The 16,372-nt window shown below is 42.8% G+C and overlaps 1 protein-coding gene across 1 annotated transcript in view; it reads left to right on the top strand.

Annotated features, from left to right (window-relative positions):
- Nucleotides 1-16,372, top strand: part of FMN1 (formin 1) — a 144,794-nt gene that overhangs the window by 123,084 nt on the left and 5,338 nt on the right. Inside the window, exons 15-16 of the mRNA XM_066612303.1 lie at nt 3,395-3,446; nt 4,916-5,065. Coding sequence (XP_066468400.1) covers nt 3,395-3,446; nt 4,916-5,065 — 202 coding nt within the window. The remainder of the gene's footprint in view (nt 1-3,394; nt 3,447-4,915; nt 5,066-16,372) is intronic.

Genomic DNA, 16,372 nt, shown 5'->3' with positions numbered 1-16,372 from the left:
AAAACAATTGTCCTTTCAAAAACTAATTTTGGGAAGACGATTGCTATTTATATTTGAAAATTATTTTTTTTAAAGAATGAATACATGTTATCTGACCCAGCTAGTCTCACTGCCATAATGGTCTAGTAAACTAACCTTCAACACTTTTTTGACAAATTTATAGACAACGTTATCCATCTTTTAAACAAAACATAATGTCTTAGTTTCCTTGTATTACCTCCAATAATAAACACTTGAATTTGTTCTGTGGGTGGAATGTATAAATATAATCAATGTATTTTTTGTCTTTTTGCATTAATGTCAAGAGTACTTGAGCTTTGTATAATGTGTTTCATGTATCATGAACTTGAAAAATGTTAAGACTACCCAAAAGCTCTCCGGGGTAGGGGACAGACCCAGGTGCCAAAATATATATATTCATGTCACTTGCATAGTCAAGCTATTATGTCACAATAGTTTCTTAAACAGAACAAAGGAAAGCTGGTTTGAAAGCAGATTATATGGTGGTACTATACAAATAAAACATTACATCAGTGGCGTAGCTAAAGAGGGTGCAAAGCACTAAGGTTGGCAGGGAGCCTCACTGCAGCGTGCAAGGGGCCCCTCTCCCCCTCCTTCAAAGCGAGGCGTATGCCTCCGTTTTGCTCCCACCTCCCGGAATGGCTCTGAAGGGGAGGGGCCTCTTGCATGCTGCGGTGAGGCTCCCTGCAAAACTTCGTGCTTTGCATTCCCTCTAGCTGCACCGCTGCATTGCATTGTTAAAATTTGTTACCGAGTGATCTCCTTTTGGCCTGTTTGGGATTTTTTTTTTTTAATTTGCTCTAATTCTTACAATTGCTTTTAATGTTACAGCATGGGGTGAGTTAAATCAGTATATGCCGAATCAGTGGATACTGAGGTCCCACCTATACTATAGCTGCAAACGCAGAGAAAGAAGCAACGGGGGCAGTAGTGACCCTGTACTGACTGCCTCCCTTCCGGGAAAGGAATCAAAACAGAACCATTCTGCCTTGGCCACTTCCTTCTTGCCTGCCTGGTCACTTCAGCAAACAAGTAAACTTAGCAAAGCCTGTCTCTTGGATTGAAGAATTGGCTGAGCAGGCAAGAAGGAATCTGTGTGACCACTTTTATCTCTGCCTTCTCTTTATTCCCACCCTACCAGTTCTTCAAACAAACAGGCTGGGCAGAGCATGCAGGGAGCATCCTAGTTCCACCAGGCCACATCAAGCAAAGAACGCTAGATGGAGCATTCAGTCTTCTGTTTGTTTGATGTGGCCAGATGGAACAAGGAGGAGGTGGAGGTAAGGGGTGGGAATGCTACACTGTCATTGCCTCTCCACCCCAGCTTCTTCTTTAAACAGGTTGGATGAGCATGCTTGGAGCTCAGCCTGTTTTGAAATGGCGGGTGAGGTCAAGGAGGTGTCAGCAGAGGAGTGGCAGAAGTTTGCAATAAAAGGAGGGGAATTAGGGTACCACAACAGGTATTACTTCTGCATAGGCCAGGTCTGGGAGAAGTAGAAGTTTAAATACTAGTCCTTTTTTCAATGCCAATTGTATAATAGCTAAATTGGGGGCCCATGCATCGCTCCTGTATTCTGAGGCTAGTTTAAAGGAAACATTAAAGCAAGAACTAGCACGGTATTTGCATTTCCTCTCCCTTTGCATGCTGTAATGTCCAAAGCTGTATTTAAGCTGATCAAAATTGCTGCAACTACAACCCAGGGTTTAAAAAAAAAAAAATACTCCCATATTTCCAGTATAGAATTTTACCAAAACTCTGTAATTGTAAAATATGGTAGAATCAATTTTACAACTCAGTTCCTGTGTTTCTGACTTTGTAAGCTGCAGCCCATGTTTTCATGGTTATTTTGTACTTAAAGATATAGATACATTTTTCCCCGGTCACATGGATAGAGCAGAGAGATCCAGAATGTGTCTAAAACCTGCATTACAATTACCAGAAAGATACTGTTATTAAATAAAATAAGAAGTATTAAAATAAGAAGAGTCACTGTTAATATCAGGATGAAAAGCTGAACTATCGAGCGGCATTTATTTAATTATCTATTTAATATGAAATTGATTAAATGAAACCAGATTATTTTGAGCTCCTTGTGTGTGTGTGTGTGTGTGTGTGTGTGTGTGTGTGTGTGTGTGTGTGTGTGTGTCTTTTGATTTGTTTTAAATGTTTCTTGTTTATTGGTTTTTAAATTAAGATCTTGTGAATTAAGGCTTAAAGGGATAAACCAAAAGTTCTGAAGTAACTGGAAAATTTGGGTAATATCCTCAGGGACATTCATGCAAGCTATCTTTCTCCCCACTCCTTCCTTCCTATGACAGAGCACCACCACCACCACCACCACCACCACCACCCCAAAAAAAACCCTGCTCCTTGGTATCAGACATAAGGGGCGGCTACAGGAGGGACAAATGGCTAAAAATTGTACAAATGGTTGGCAACCTTCAGTCTCGAAAGACTATGTTATAAGCCTACAGCACCCGGTATTCCCAGGCAGTCTCCCATCCAAGTACCAGCTCTTGTGAGTGAAGTGCAAGTGGTTCTTAGAACACTCCCCTTTGGGATTGTGTATTGGAAGGAAAGCATCTATAGTGATGAGAGCACCCAGAAGTTTTTTTTGGAACTGGGCGGTAGAATAGGCTTTCATGAACAAGCGACTTCATCCCATCCTGATATTTCCTTATCCTTCATGTTAACATCATTGGTTGGCAACCTTCAGTCTCGAAAGACTATGGTATAAGCCTACAGCACCCGGTATTCCCAGGCAGTCTCCCATCCCAGTACTAACCAGGCCTGACCCTGCTTAGCTTCCGAGACCAGACAAGATCAGGCATGTGCAGGGTAACAGTTGCTGTTACATCACATGTAGCATCACATTACATGTAGCAACAAGTATTCAGTCCACACAGCAGGAGTCCATGATGAGCCTACGAGAAAAGCTACCTACCTCTTGAAGGTATCTGCTGTTTTTTCAGCATGCAAGAGTCATGCGGAGAGCAAGGGAATCACTGATTGTGCATGCCCTCCCTGTAAGTGAAATGCTTTCATGACATAACATGAACAATAATTTTCTGCTAAGACACCCTAGACAGCACTCTTCTCATAATTAGTACCCCTAGTACTGCATGTGCTTCCAGTTGAACCTATAACTTTTTTGCACAAACATATCTTGCGTGGTGTTGCAATTCACGCATTTTCAAGACGCTGATCTGGGGTGAGGGCATACACTCTTTTTGCTGCTCTTCCTTCACAGTTGCACTGTAGAAATTTTACACTGTAATACTCTGGCTAGCACATTTCAGTGTTAGAAATGCGTGTGCTTTTTAAACTTCTGGTTAAATTTCTAAAATAATAAAAATGTCCTTTTCCTTGTAGCTGTAGAAGAACATAAGACAGAGGAGAACCATTTGGAGATTGTACAAAAATGGTAAGCATTCCAGTTTCTTTGAATGTGGATTATATTTACTGTACAGTTATTTCCTTAAATATAGCTGAATGTATTAAATATCATTCAGTGAAAAAATGATGCCTTGTTTTCAGATAAATACAAATGCTTCCATCGTTTTTAAATAGGAACAAACTCTGTGAAACAGAATCTTTCTAGCCAAGCAAGCCATTAACTCTAATTATGGTGCCATGTATAATGGTGCCTATAATTTTAACATGACTGAGGCCTTTTTGGATGTTGTAGTTTCCTTTTTCCGCCACAAAAAGTTGACAGCCAAATCCTGTCTAGGATTGAACTGTGCTGCGAAGCAATTTGTGACAGCGGAAGCAAGATCCGCTGTTGTAAAATGGCTGCTGATGAAGTGCACGGTGCTGTTTCTTGGGAGCACTGACACAAGAGGCAGCAGCACTCCTCAGGTGTCACTGGTTCACATCATGTATACCAGATCAGGTAAGGCAGCAGTGGGGGTGGGTGGGAGGCGAAAAACTGGGTGGGAAGGGGGAGGAATGGGGCAAAGAGGCTGCAGGAGGGGGTGGATCTGGCAGCAATGGTGTTTGTCAAATCCTGTCCCCGCTGTTGGCAGCCACCCTGCCCCCTTTGCCTTTGGAGAGAAAGGGGGCAGGGAAGCTGCTGACTGAGGGGATAGGATCTGGCATGTGCACAGGGCAGAGAGGATAGGATCTGACAAACACCATAGTCGCCAGATCCATCCCCTCCTGCAGCCTCCTTGCCCCCTGTACTTCCCCTCTCCCTGCCCAATTTTTACCTCTCATCACCACCTCCCTGCCCAGTTTTGTCCTCCCCCTGCTCTGGCCACTGCTCTACCAGCTGCAGCGGTCACAACAAGGTCCAGCAATGAACAGGCAGCCCTTCCAAAATGGCCACCGTTTGAGCGCTTCCATTTTACATCGGCAACCATTTTATGACAGCGGAAGCACCCCTCCCTCCGACAGCCCAATCTGGAATAGGGTTTGGCTTAAGGCTGCAATCCTGTATACACTTTCCTGGGAGTAGGCCCCATCGAATACAGTGGGACTTCTGAGTAGGCATGGCTAGACTTGCACTGTAAAGTAGTTTATTTATTTATTTAGCGTAAGGCAACTGTAAAGTAGTAAGTTTAATTAATGTGAAATTCTGTGAAATAATACATACCTTAAAATTAGAAATAACCTGGAAAATACCCACCCTCTAGATCTCTTCATATACATTTATACTGTGTCTCATGTACATCTCCACCAAACGGCCACATTATTTTTCTTGCAGAAAATGATCAACTGTGGCAGTTTCATCTCATGCGCTCTCCTTTGCTAGCATAGTTTCCCAGTTACCGCAGGTTCAGGTTAATTGCCAACCTAGGCTACCGAGCCAGAAATCTGCCCTGAGGGAAAACTGGGCCTCCCTAGTGGGCTCAGTGCGCTGACCATCTTTTCTTTCCCCCCACATTGTAGCTTTGAAGGCGTGGTGGAATATTTTGGGATAAAGCCAAAGCCTGGTGAGAAGGAGACCACGCCAAACTACGTTTTCACGGTGTGGCATGAGTTCTGCAGGGACTTAAAGGCCATTTGGAAACGAGAGAGCAAAAACATTTCCAAAGAAAGGTAAGGTTCTAATAAAGTCATTAATACCATTTTAGAGGTCTGGGAAACTGTTCCTTTTCAAACTTAACAAATTATTCTCCCATATTTCACAGGCGTCATTGTTTTCTTTTAGATCAACTGGACATCAAGGAAAGATTATTCCCTCAGGGTGCCAAGGAAAATTCACCAAAGGGATGCTGTCCCCACAAAAAGATAAACACATATAATCTGATAAATTACACTTTCTTAACCCCTTCCAATTACTAGCCAGTAAAATGAAAGGGGAGCTGTGCTAATTTGTAACAGATTGCTTCTCCTTGCATTTCCATGTCGGACTACCCTAAATGAGGCGATATTGCTGTTGCAGACAGGACAGACAAATAAAAGTGAACGCTTTTTTTCCAGTTAATATACTACACTTGCATCAAAGGGACGCCCGTGAGATTCGGGCCACACTTAGCACAGTGTTGAAGTTCCACACGCTGGATTTACAGCGCCACTTCTTAGTGTCCTGCTGTGGACATCAAACTCCATGCCGGGCTTCTCCCACAGTCTCCTGATTTTATTAGTTTTTGTTAAAACCCCCTTTAAAAAAAAAAAAAAAGAGCTTCAACTCTGAGTTTGGTATTTTTTTCTAAATAAAAGTTGGATTCTTCATTAAATACACAGACAAACTTTACAGAATAAACATCACAGTTTTGTTACAGCATTCTGTTAAAATATGAAGCGATAAGTGCTTCTGGTCCTGCACTGCTGTATTTCATGTGACTTTTGTTTCCAGATGCCCCAATATTAAGGCTGCAATCCTATCCACCCTTTCCTGGGAGTAAATCTCACTGAACACCAAGGGACTTACTTCTGAGTAGACATGCATAGGACTGAGCTGTAAGATGTGTATTGGTGCTTCTTTCTTTGAAATTGAGATCTCTTGATTTTCTTTTTCATTTTTTAGTTCCTTATCTAACATACAGGGTGACCCAAAAGTAGGTGGACAATAGGTGGAATAAATGTTATCATTTACTATCCACCTACTTTTGGGTCACCCTGTATGTTGAATATGAGTGTTTATACCGATAGTCCTTGATACATCTCATGCAGATTGAGATTTTGAAGCAGCCAGATTTAGTTTCTGTTCAGAGGAATAAGCAGATGGAATCAACAGGATATCTGTGTAATTGAAGGCATGGATGACATTGATCAAATTCATCATTACAACAATTTTTAGTAAATGAGTATGGGGGGACCTCAGCCCCCGGCCTACATTGGAGTGGACACTTCTGTCACTGTACTCCCAGTAGAGTCTGATCCTGGTATCTGCGGGGACCATTCCCAACCCCCCTGCAGATACTGAAATCAGTGAATAATGAAATTAACCACATAACATATGAAAATATTTCTTTACTCAGCATGTGGTTAGTCTGTGGAACTCCTTGCCACAGGATGTGGTGACGGCATCTGGCCTAGATGCCTTTAAAAGGGGATTGGACAAATTTCTGGAAGAAAAATCCATTACAGGTTACAAGACATGATGTGTATGTGCAACCTCCTTATTTTAGAAATGGGCTATGTCAGAATGCCAGATGCAAGGGAGGGCACCAAGATGCAGGTCTCTTGTTGTCTTGTGTGCTCTCTGGGACATTTGGTGGGCCACTGTGAGATACAGGAAGTTGGACTAGATGGGCCTATGGCCTGATCCAGTGGGGCTGTTCTTATGTTCTTAATATCACAAGGATTGGAAAGAGTAATTTTAATAAGTTACTTCCCAATGACAAAAGCTAGAAGTGACAGCAGAGAATATTGAACAGGACAAGTTCTCAGGACAGTTGATGCAACATGGATGGGCCTAACAAGACAACAACTCTTCTGTGCAAACAGATGTGATGTTACTGCTCCTCTGGAAGCAGCCAAGAGGTGCAATTTGTCACATCTACTTCAGCATATAATCAAAATCAACTTTGAACAACTGTCTTGTGGCTCAATCAGCCACAGTGAAAGAGAAAAGGAACCTTCATTTTTTTGTTTGTTTGTTTTTTTGCTGGTTATGTATAGAAAAGAGCCATTTATTGATTTATTTCTATGTAAACCATTTTGTGCTCAGTCCTATCCAGCTTTCCAGCACTGATGCAGCCATGTCAACGGGGCACGTGCTGCATCCTGAATTGGACGGCAGTCACAGAAGCCTCCTCAAGATAAGAGAACAGTTTTTCCCTGATCTCAGGGGTGCATCCAGAAGTAATTTAAGTGGTGTGATGACGTGTGATGTGATGCCAATCACGTCCGGGTTACGTGATACTCTGAGCGGTTGCACGCTGCTGCAATCCTGTATACACTGTGGTCAATGGCTTTTTCACTTTTTTTTTCTCTTTCAAGAAAAAAAAAGGTGAAAAAACCATCAGCTGCTTAGAGTGGCACACAATCACTCAAGTGCCTGGCTTGACACCCCTCAAGGCACTGGCGTAGCTAGAGGGGGGCAGCTCATTAAGTTTTGCAGGGAGCCTCCCTGCAGCATGCAAGCGGTTCCTCTCCCTCCCCTTTGGAGCCATTCACCTCCGTTTAGCCTCACCGCAGCGTGCAAGTGGCTCTTCCCCTCCCCTTGGGAGCCATGTGGGCGGGGGGGGGGACGCAGGTGAATGGCTTCCAAAGGGAGGGGGAGAGGCCACTTGCATGCTGCAGGGAGTCTCCCTGCAAAACTTAGTGTGCCGCCCCCCCTCTAGCTACGCCAGTGCCTCAAGGTGTGGTGCCTGAGGCTCTGTACCCCCCAACCCTGCCTTAGCAACACCACTGGCGAGGCTTCTGTTTAATTTCTAATTATTGGGTTACTTTTAACCTTTTAAAGATCTGGCTTATTCTCAGCTTAAAATGTGGCTGATTCATCAAGACACTGAGTTGCTGACATCAAGTATCCAAATCTGAATGATCAACTAGTTGTTTTTATCATTTTTAAATGTCTTGGAAAGCCATGATCCTTCAGAGGTTGTTATTTAACCAAGTATGACTGACAGTTCACCAACCACATTTCCAGGAAGCAAGGCGTTCAGAAAACAGAGAAACAATAATTATGTCTTGAATAACAATTATTTTCCCAAGCTGTATTTTAGTGTAATCATACTTTTTAATAACCTCAATGGAATATGATAAGGGGAACCAGTTTATACATTGGCAAAATCTAGTGGTAAAGCCTTTGTTGGTTAGCTCCATTTCATCCTGGTATTTTTGAGAAGGGGAGAGAATTTGCATATTGGAATACTCCTCTCCAGCCATAGAAATGTCAAGAAAAAGGCTGAAGTGCTTATTTCTCAGTCATAGTCAGGGAACATTGTAGAGGGGGAAGCATTTAAACCCAGTATGCGATTTCCTCCTCTACAGCTTCAAATAGTACAGTTCAAAACTTTACCTCTTGATTCTGCAGAGTCAAACCGAACCCCCAGCAATAGTTTTTGGTGACAAGCAGCCCACCTGATGCATGTTTACTGAGAAGTAAGTCTCATTGTAATCAATGGGGCTTGCTCCCAGGTAAGTGTGCTTGGGACTACAGCCAAAACAGCCCAAGTCTATTGAAATCCCCATTGAGGCAGCAGCACAAATACTGCATGCACTGCATCTGTGGGAGGGGAGAAGTTGGAAGGATCTCAGGGTACGTCAACTTTTGTTCCCCATGGCACTCCTTAGATACGCCTGCTTTTTAGCATGTGTAAGTCCGAGGTGTGTGACAGCAGCGGGCATGGGAGATGGAAGGGGTTAGGATATCTGCGCAATCTAGTGCTGCTGATCCTGCCCCCAGTCTGCCTAACTCCCCACCCTCCGCCCCTCACAGGAACACCCTTGTTCCTCTCCACCCCATTCTGCCCTTGCTGCTGACAGACCTACCTTTGCCAGTCCAGCAGCGGGCCTCCTGCAATGCTGTCAGGAGTGGTAGCATGTACAAAACAGCCAGCAGCAGCATGCTGCACATGCAGCCAGAAGTCATTTTACAACTGAACACTGTCAAAAACCACTGTGCGCACTGCACAATGCAATCATCAAATTTAATGATTCCTTATTTCGCATTTTAACAGGCAAGATTAATATGAGAAGACATTAGTACTATTTCAATTCAGCTAAATTGTTTGTGTTCAACTGTTATTTCCAATAGGAAATATAGTGACAGTATTATAAACAGTTTCTGACATCTTTTTATTTACCCCGGTAAGCAAATATTGCACCAATGGGATTTTATGTGGAGCGAGCTATTTAGTATCTCTCACAGTACTCGATAGGTTCCTGAATGTGTGTTGATGCCGAAATTCTGAAGGTTTTTAGTTACCAGTTGTGGTTACATTTTGTTCTGTCACCAAGTGTAGCCCAAGCCACATCAAGTAGCCTAGTAATATTGCTTGCAATTTGGGGTTTAGAAAATAAAACCCCAGCAAAAATGAATGGCTATTTTAGAAACAGACTGCCTGTGAATAATCAAATGTTTAACATTAATGCAGTCTCGTGGCCAGCATGAGGATTTTTTTTGTTGTTTATCCGCATTTATGTTTTGTACATCTCGGCTATTCTGAGGTTATTCAAAGGACATTGAAACAACTCATAACAGGGTAGGAAAAAGAGAGCTAATATAGTAGCCTTAGCCAAGTAATAGGTTAGGCTGCAAGAGTTTGTTTTGTCTGAAAACTACTTGACTTCTAATGTAAGAAAAGTGTAGAAATCTAATTAGATTTTTATCAGACATTTTAGAAGAGGAAACACTTTAACCATACTGCCCTACACTTAACCTACCGTGAAAATAAATTAGCTGCCTATGTAACAGAACTGGGTTTTTTTTTTTACCCCACCATCAACATCTGCATAGTATATAGGAATCCAATGGTACACAAAGATGTAAACATTATATATGATTAACTAACACATTTGCAATTCAAACCACAACCCCAATTAAGCAGGTTCTTGGATTTACACCACAACTTTAGGGGCCTATTTTTAATACACAGTGACCTTTTATCCAGTCAGTCCTGATTTGTATATGCATATAGTGAAGAAGCATTGGGGGTTTTTTCAAACCACCAGTGTTACATGATAAATATCCATTTGTTACTCAGCTGTTATGGAAATTCCAGTTGCTACAAAGGTACTTCTATTGCAAGGATAAGACTGCAAACTTGTAAGATGCAAGGATAAGACTGCAGTCTAATAACTCCAGAAGTCTTCATTCTGAAACCTATTTTTTATTGCTCATCCTCAAAAGTCAATGCAACAAATTATTAACATTTCAAAACAAGAATGTGCAACATAATATTGCTGATATCTTTTGCATGTCCCTCAAATTATGATTAGTTCACATTAATGATTAGTTCACATTTTTGCCATTTCTTATCAGAGCTTTGGATTTGTGTGTTCCCTCCATACACAATTAATTATTTCCTGATTTTCAGGGAAACCATCATTTCCATTTCTTTTGAACCGACAAACTATACTTGTGCTCGTTCTCCAAAGCCACAGTTTGAAACCACAATTGCAAACCATTTTCAAACTGTGGCTTTCAACCATGGTTTTGAGGGCAAACACAAGCCATCGTTTGTTGGTTCCAATGTCGTGTCAAACTATTCAAACCAAACGTGGCATTTGTAACATAAGAAGCTATTGTCTGTTGCAGCCTAACTCTTCATAAATTTATCATTCTGTAAATGCACAACAGGCTCAACAGGGTAGTAATACTTTTTAAAAAGAGTGCAGTGGGTACCCTTTACACGTCCCACATGTCCGTTCATCCTGATGGAATTTAATATGGTGGTGATAGTATAGAGTGCCAACAAGCGCTTAATAGCACTTGTTGATTTAAGGTCCGTTCTACTGGTTGCTGCTCCAGCAAGGAAGCCGTCTGTGCCTAATAAGCAGTCCCTGGGTATCGGATCACTTCATGCCTTAATTCCTATTCTTTCCTCCTCCTATGTTGAGAATGAAAGGAGGCCATGGGGTTAAGTAAGCAGAATTTTTTTTCGTAACCCTGGGCACAGCTGTATGTGTTTCTATAAAGGTGAAAATTATTATTTTACAGAGAGAGGTACATTTGTTTTAAAATGGTGTTTTTAACTTTTATAGGTTCATAGTTACTTTGTATAATTAAGAAATCACCATGTTTTTTCCAGGAGTCCCAGTTCTTGTCTTTTGCAAAACTCCCAGACTTGAATTAGCTGAATTAGCTAGTTCCTTTCTTTCATTTTGCATTGAAAACTCAATTGCTTGTTTTCTTTAGTAGCTAATAGATAATGATTTGTTTTATAACACAGAACTAGGTTTTTTTTCGCTGTTCGTTTCATAATTTTGAGCTTTTCCCACATGGTGCAGCAATACGCTACAGTTTTTAAAAGCTTGTTAATGTTGCCGCTGGTGCTGGCAACCTTTCTTCTTTAGTGTATTTGTGACCTTCTTTGCACTGTGATGAGTGATCCTAATTCTCCTTTTGAACAGATTCCCCCCCTACATATGGTCAGATTTCATGGTTTAAACAAACTGCATTCTTGAGGATTCTTCCCCTTTCCTCTGTTTCAACTGAAGCTTCAAAAATTATTAATGAGTAATGCCTTGAATGGGAAGTAAGTCCCAGCTGAGTCACTTGCAGCTCAGTTCAACTCACAGCACAATCCTATGCATATCTATTTAAAAGTAGCTCCCATTTTGTACGGGGCTTCTTCCCAGAAAAGTGTGCATCAGATTGTAGCCCCAGTAGGGTTACACTGTCCCTTTTAAAAACAGTGGATTTACAGCCAGACCAACCCAGAGCTCAGGATACCGCAGAGTAGAACTCTGCCAGTCGCACCCCCTCCTGCCTAGTTCCTTCCACCACCCTGCCCTCATTCCACCTCCCCTGCCCCTCAGAGGCCACACCACCACCCAGCAGTTGCACTTACCCCCGGTGGTGGGACATCCTCTTCCTGCTGGGCACAAGGCCCAGCATCTGACTGGTGTGGGCTCAGACCAGTGCTCCTTCCTTACTCACTGGTGCCGTAAACATGCTTTCGGCATGTTTACGGCACCCAGCACTGGTGGGGGGGAGGGTAGAGAGGGGGTTGAATGGAGCAGGGAAAGGTTGAACCGGATGGCAACTGGAGTCGAGGTAGGTGGAATGGACCCAGGAGGAGGTGGAATTAGTGGCACCAGCGTGTACCATATCCAAACTAGCTTCCTGGGCCTGATTCACCTACACAGATCAATGCGGACTTGCACCAGCAATAATGTGAACTTTACGTTCCAGTTGAAATCCCTGAAATGTAAAAGTGTCACACTGTGGCTAGATTGTGTGAAATTAACAGAGAGCTGATTTTAAGCTCACAGAAGAAAATATCCATTCACATGCAACTGACCTGTGCCCCATGACCTGCTAATGACCAATAGTAAGTCTCAGCTCCGAAGGGGATTAGCTCATCAGTTGAGTTCCTGAAACTTGTTCCATATGTAAGGTGGTCCCCACATGCTTACCTAGGGAGCATGCGGGATTGCTATCGTGTAGAGTTGTAATGTACCTGCAGTTGTTCCCAGTTCCTGAGATTGAGGCTCCTCTTTATCAAACAGCATTCTCCTGCTCATTCCATAACCCCCAGACTCGTGTATGCTCGTGGAACCAATATTTGGGCATGGAATATGAACCAGCCCAAACATAGATACTAGTGAAATTCATTAAGCCAGGGCTTATGTCACCTTAAAGAAGAGGTGAGCAAGCATTTGTTGGCAACCTTCAGTCTCGAAAGACTGTGGTATCGCGCTCTGAATGGTGGTTCTGGAACAGCGTCTAGTGTGGCTGAAAAGGCCAATTCGGGAGTGGCAATCCCTTCCACACTGGGAGCAAGTGCAGTCTGTCCCTGGTCTGTCTCCCTGGCTATGGGCCTTCCTTCTTTGCCTCTTTGCCTCAGTCTGTTGGCCAAGTGTCTCTTCAAACTGGGAAAGGCCATGCTGCACAGCCTGCCTCCAAGCGGGTCGCTCAGAGGCCAGGGTTTCCCACCTGTTGAGGTCCACTCCTAAGGCCTTCAGATCCCTCTTGCAGATACCCTTGTATCGAGCAAGCATTATGAACACAAGAAGTCTAATTCAGCTTGGATTAAAATCTAGTTTTCAACTTGACTAAAATCTCCTAGCCCCCTCTCCCAGTAAAGGCCTTCCAGTAACTCAACTTGTTGAGAGAGAGTCCTCTGATCTCAGGAATGGAGAAGGAAAGCAGTCTCTCCCTTTCTTCAGTGCCTGGAAGGACAGAAGGACAGAAGGCCCTAGTGGGAAATGTAGTTTTCCATTGGAGCAGTGCAATGTCAGCAGCTTGATTCTGAGCCAAAACTGCCATTAGTAATTGGGGATTGTTTATCTCTTCGGGTATCATATGTTGAAAAAAACAACTGAAAGCATCCCCATCTAACAGGACTCTGGGCTAGATGAACTATGGGCCTGACTAGATCTGCTGCTGTTCTGTTTGCCTCAAGCATTTATCAAATGATGCTGTATGAGAGGCAATTGATACCAAATTGGGATACATTTCCCAGGACAATTCAAGTCTTTTTCTTTGTTTGCGTCATACTAATCTGACTCTATAAATTATCTTCATGTTTGAGGGTTCAGTGGAAAAACTGTGGGAGGAAAATGAATATTTCCTGCCATCAGGCCCTCATCGGGTGGTGAGAGATTTATGGACTGTCCATTTTAACAACCATTGGTGTAGTGTCTAGTATCATCACAGTACAAAAGAGGAAATGGGAACTATCAAGATCAGGAAAGTGAATAATTTCAGCTCCTACCTCATGTAGCTCTCTGATACGTTTCTGGTGGCTCTTGTAAACCAGCTCTGATGGCAAAAACATCGTATACTTTAAAAGGAGCAAAGGTTGAGATTTGATCATCAAAGGGCTTTATCATCCTTTAACATCCTACAATAGCCATCTTATAAAGTGCTCCTGGATGGCAGTGTGCGTTAAGTTTCTGTGGATCCAGGTCTGTATTCTTCATATAGTAATTTGAACATATGAAACTGCCTTTGGCTGTCTACAATTAACCACCTCGAACTTTCCAGGGTCTTCTGCAGCCCTACCTGGCCATATGAGGGATTGAAACCAGGACCAGTGGTGTAAGTGGAGGGGATGCCAAGCACTAAGTTTTGCAGGGAACCTCACCACAGTGTGCAAGTGGCCCCTCCCCTTCAGAGCCATTCCAGGCAGTGCAAGCAGAGGCATACGCCTGAATCTGAAGGGGAGGGGGAGGGGCCCTTGGACACTGCAGTGAGACACCCTGCAAAACTTAGTGAAAGTATGCGCCTGTCTAGATACACCACTGACCAGGACCATCTGCAAGTAAAACAGATGCATTCCCACTGAGCTGCAGCCCCTTCCCAGACACTTGGCCAACAGACTGAGGCAAAGAAGGAAGGCCCGTAGCCAGGGAGACACACTAGGGACAGACTACACTTGCTCCTAGTGTGGAAGGGATTGTCACTCCCGAATCGGCCTTTTCAGCCACACTAGACGCGGTTCCAGAACCACCATTCAGAGCGCGATACCATAGTCTTTTGAGACTGAAGGTTGCCAACTAGTTGGTGAAGACTTTGATTCTCTTGATCAGGGCTGAGAGAAGACACACCTTGGCCTCTGTACCACCTACTGCCTGTTGGTTTGCTAGGATTCATGCAAAAGAATTATAGGCCAGGTAGGCTTTTGTCTGATCTTGCAAGTCATTATTTCTTAAGCAAGAGTGCATTCTCAGGATTGCTAAACACGGATTAGGGATGATTTAAGTGTTAAAAGATCCTGAGTATGGGATTGTGGTTTATCAATGTGAAAAAGCATTGCTGAACCAATGGAATTTTCATTTAAAAAATGCAGTAAACCAGATAACACAGTAGTCAGGTCCCCGTCAACTTTATGCTAAAATGTGAAATCTTAATGTAAAGCTGTTATTTAGATGCTAGTCGGCTCAAAGTATGTAAAAAAAATGTTCATGTCATCTGTGAGTTTATGTCCCCATTCAAATCTTTAAACTCTTCTGGACTATTATTGCATATATCAGTGTTCTTCAACCTTGGGGTCAGGACCCCAATGGAGTCACAAAACCTCAGTTGTGGGGTTGCAGCAACTTACGGAAATGAAAAAGGTTGAAGACTACTGGACTAGAGCACCACCAGATAAAGAAGAAGGCATCTGGTGTACCCCTACAGCTATCAGGTTCTTGTGTCCCAGTCCTGCTCAGATTCTTAGCAATTTTGCTAAAATAGCATTAACTGGTGCCAGACTTCATGGTAACTTTTTCTTCTCTCTCAAATAAGAATATTTGGTTGTAATGAATGGTGCTCGGAGAGCATTGCGGGGGGTAGAGAGTGGGCGATGGCAGGGAGGGAGATGAGTAAATAGGGTCCTGGGAGAGGTCCATGATCGATGGTGGGGTCCCTAGTTTGTTTGTTTGTTTGTTTGTTTGTTTGTTTGTTTGTTTGTTTGTTTGTTTGTTTGTTTGTTTGTTTGGGTCATGGCACAAAAAGGTTGAAGACCACTGATGTACATTTAAAGTATGAATATTTTTCTTTTACTGCCTTAAAGAACCCTCTGTTGGGTTCCTGCAATGTAGTATCTTACTTAACATTTGGCTAACACACCAGTTCAAATAACGTGATAAATTACAGTAGATTTCTTTCCATTTTCCTATTTGCATTCAAGAAAATATCTCCAGTAGTCTTTCCTTCCATAGCTTTGGGTGGGGGAGGGGTTGTTAGCACCATGCTACCAGAGAAAAGGAGTTAATAGTCTCAATCTGAAAAGGGCTCCCTATAGCTGTTATTTGAAAAAAAAACAACAACAACAACATACACACAAAAAGGGGGAAATGCTTTTACAGCTATGTCTAATTTGGTTGTCTCTGGTTGTCCCAGTTTGTTACCCATTCATGTTGAGGAACATCTGACACAGGGTGTGTCAAACTTATTTCATATAGTGGGCCAAATAGCATTCATGGCAGCTGCTGAGGGCCAGAAGTGACATCATTAAGCGGGAAGTGACATCATTAAGCAGATGACAGCCAGAAATAAGCACTTGGTTCTCACATAGAAACTGCTGCAAATGACAGAAGAGAAAAAGTGCAAATCTTCTTCATAATTTCAAGCTATGAGTCAGCCCAATTAAAATGGGGGGCTAGAGAAATTGCTTCCAGAGGCCACATCCAACTTTCCAGCACCAGGATAAGGACAATGCAGCTCCAAGGTAAGGGAACAAACATTTCCTTACCTTGAGGAGGCCTCTGTGACTGCCACCTAACTGCAGGCTGTGGCACGTGTCCCCTTGGCACAGTTGTATCAGTGTGGGAAAGTTGGTTAGGATTTAGGCTTTT

This window comes from Tiliqua scincoides, chromosome 1 (assembly GCF_035046505.1).
Source record: "Tiliqua scincoides isolate rTilSci1 chromosome 1, rTilSci1.hap2, whole genome shotgun sequence".
In the NCBI taxonomy this organism is placed as follows: Eukaryota; Metazoa; Chordata; class Lepidosauria; order Squamata; family Scincidae; genus Tiliqua; species Tiliqua scincoides.
The sequence above is the reverse complement of the archived record's forward strand: the minus strand, read 5'-3'. Positions and strand labels throughout refer to the sequence as shown.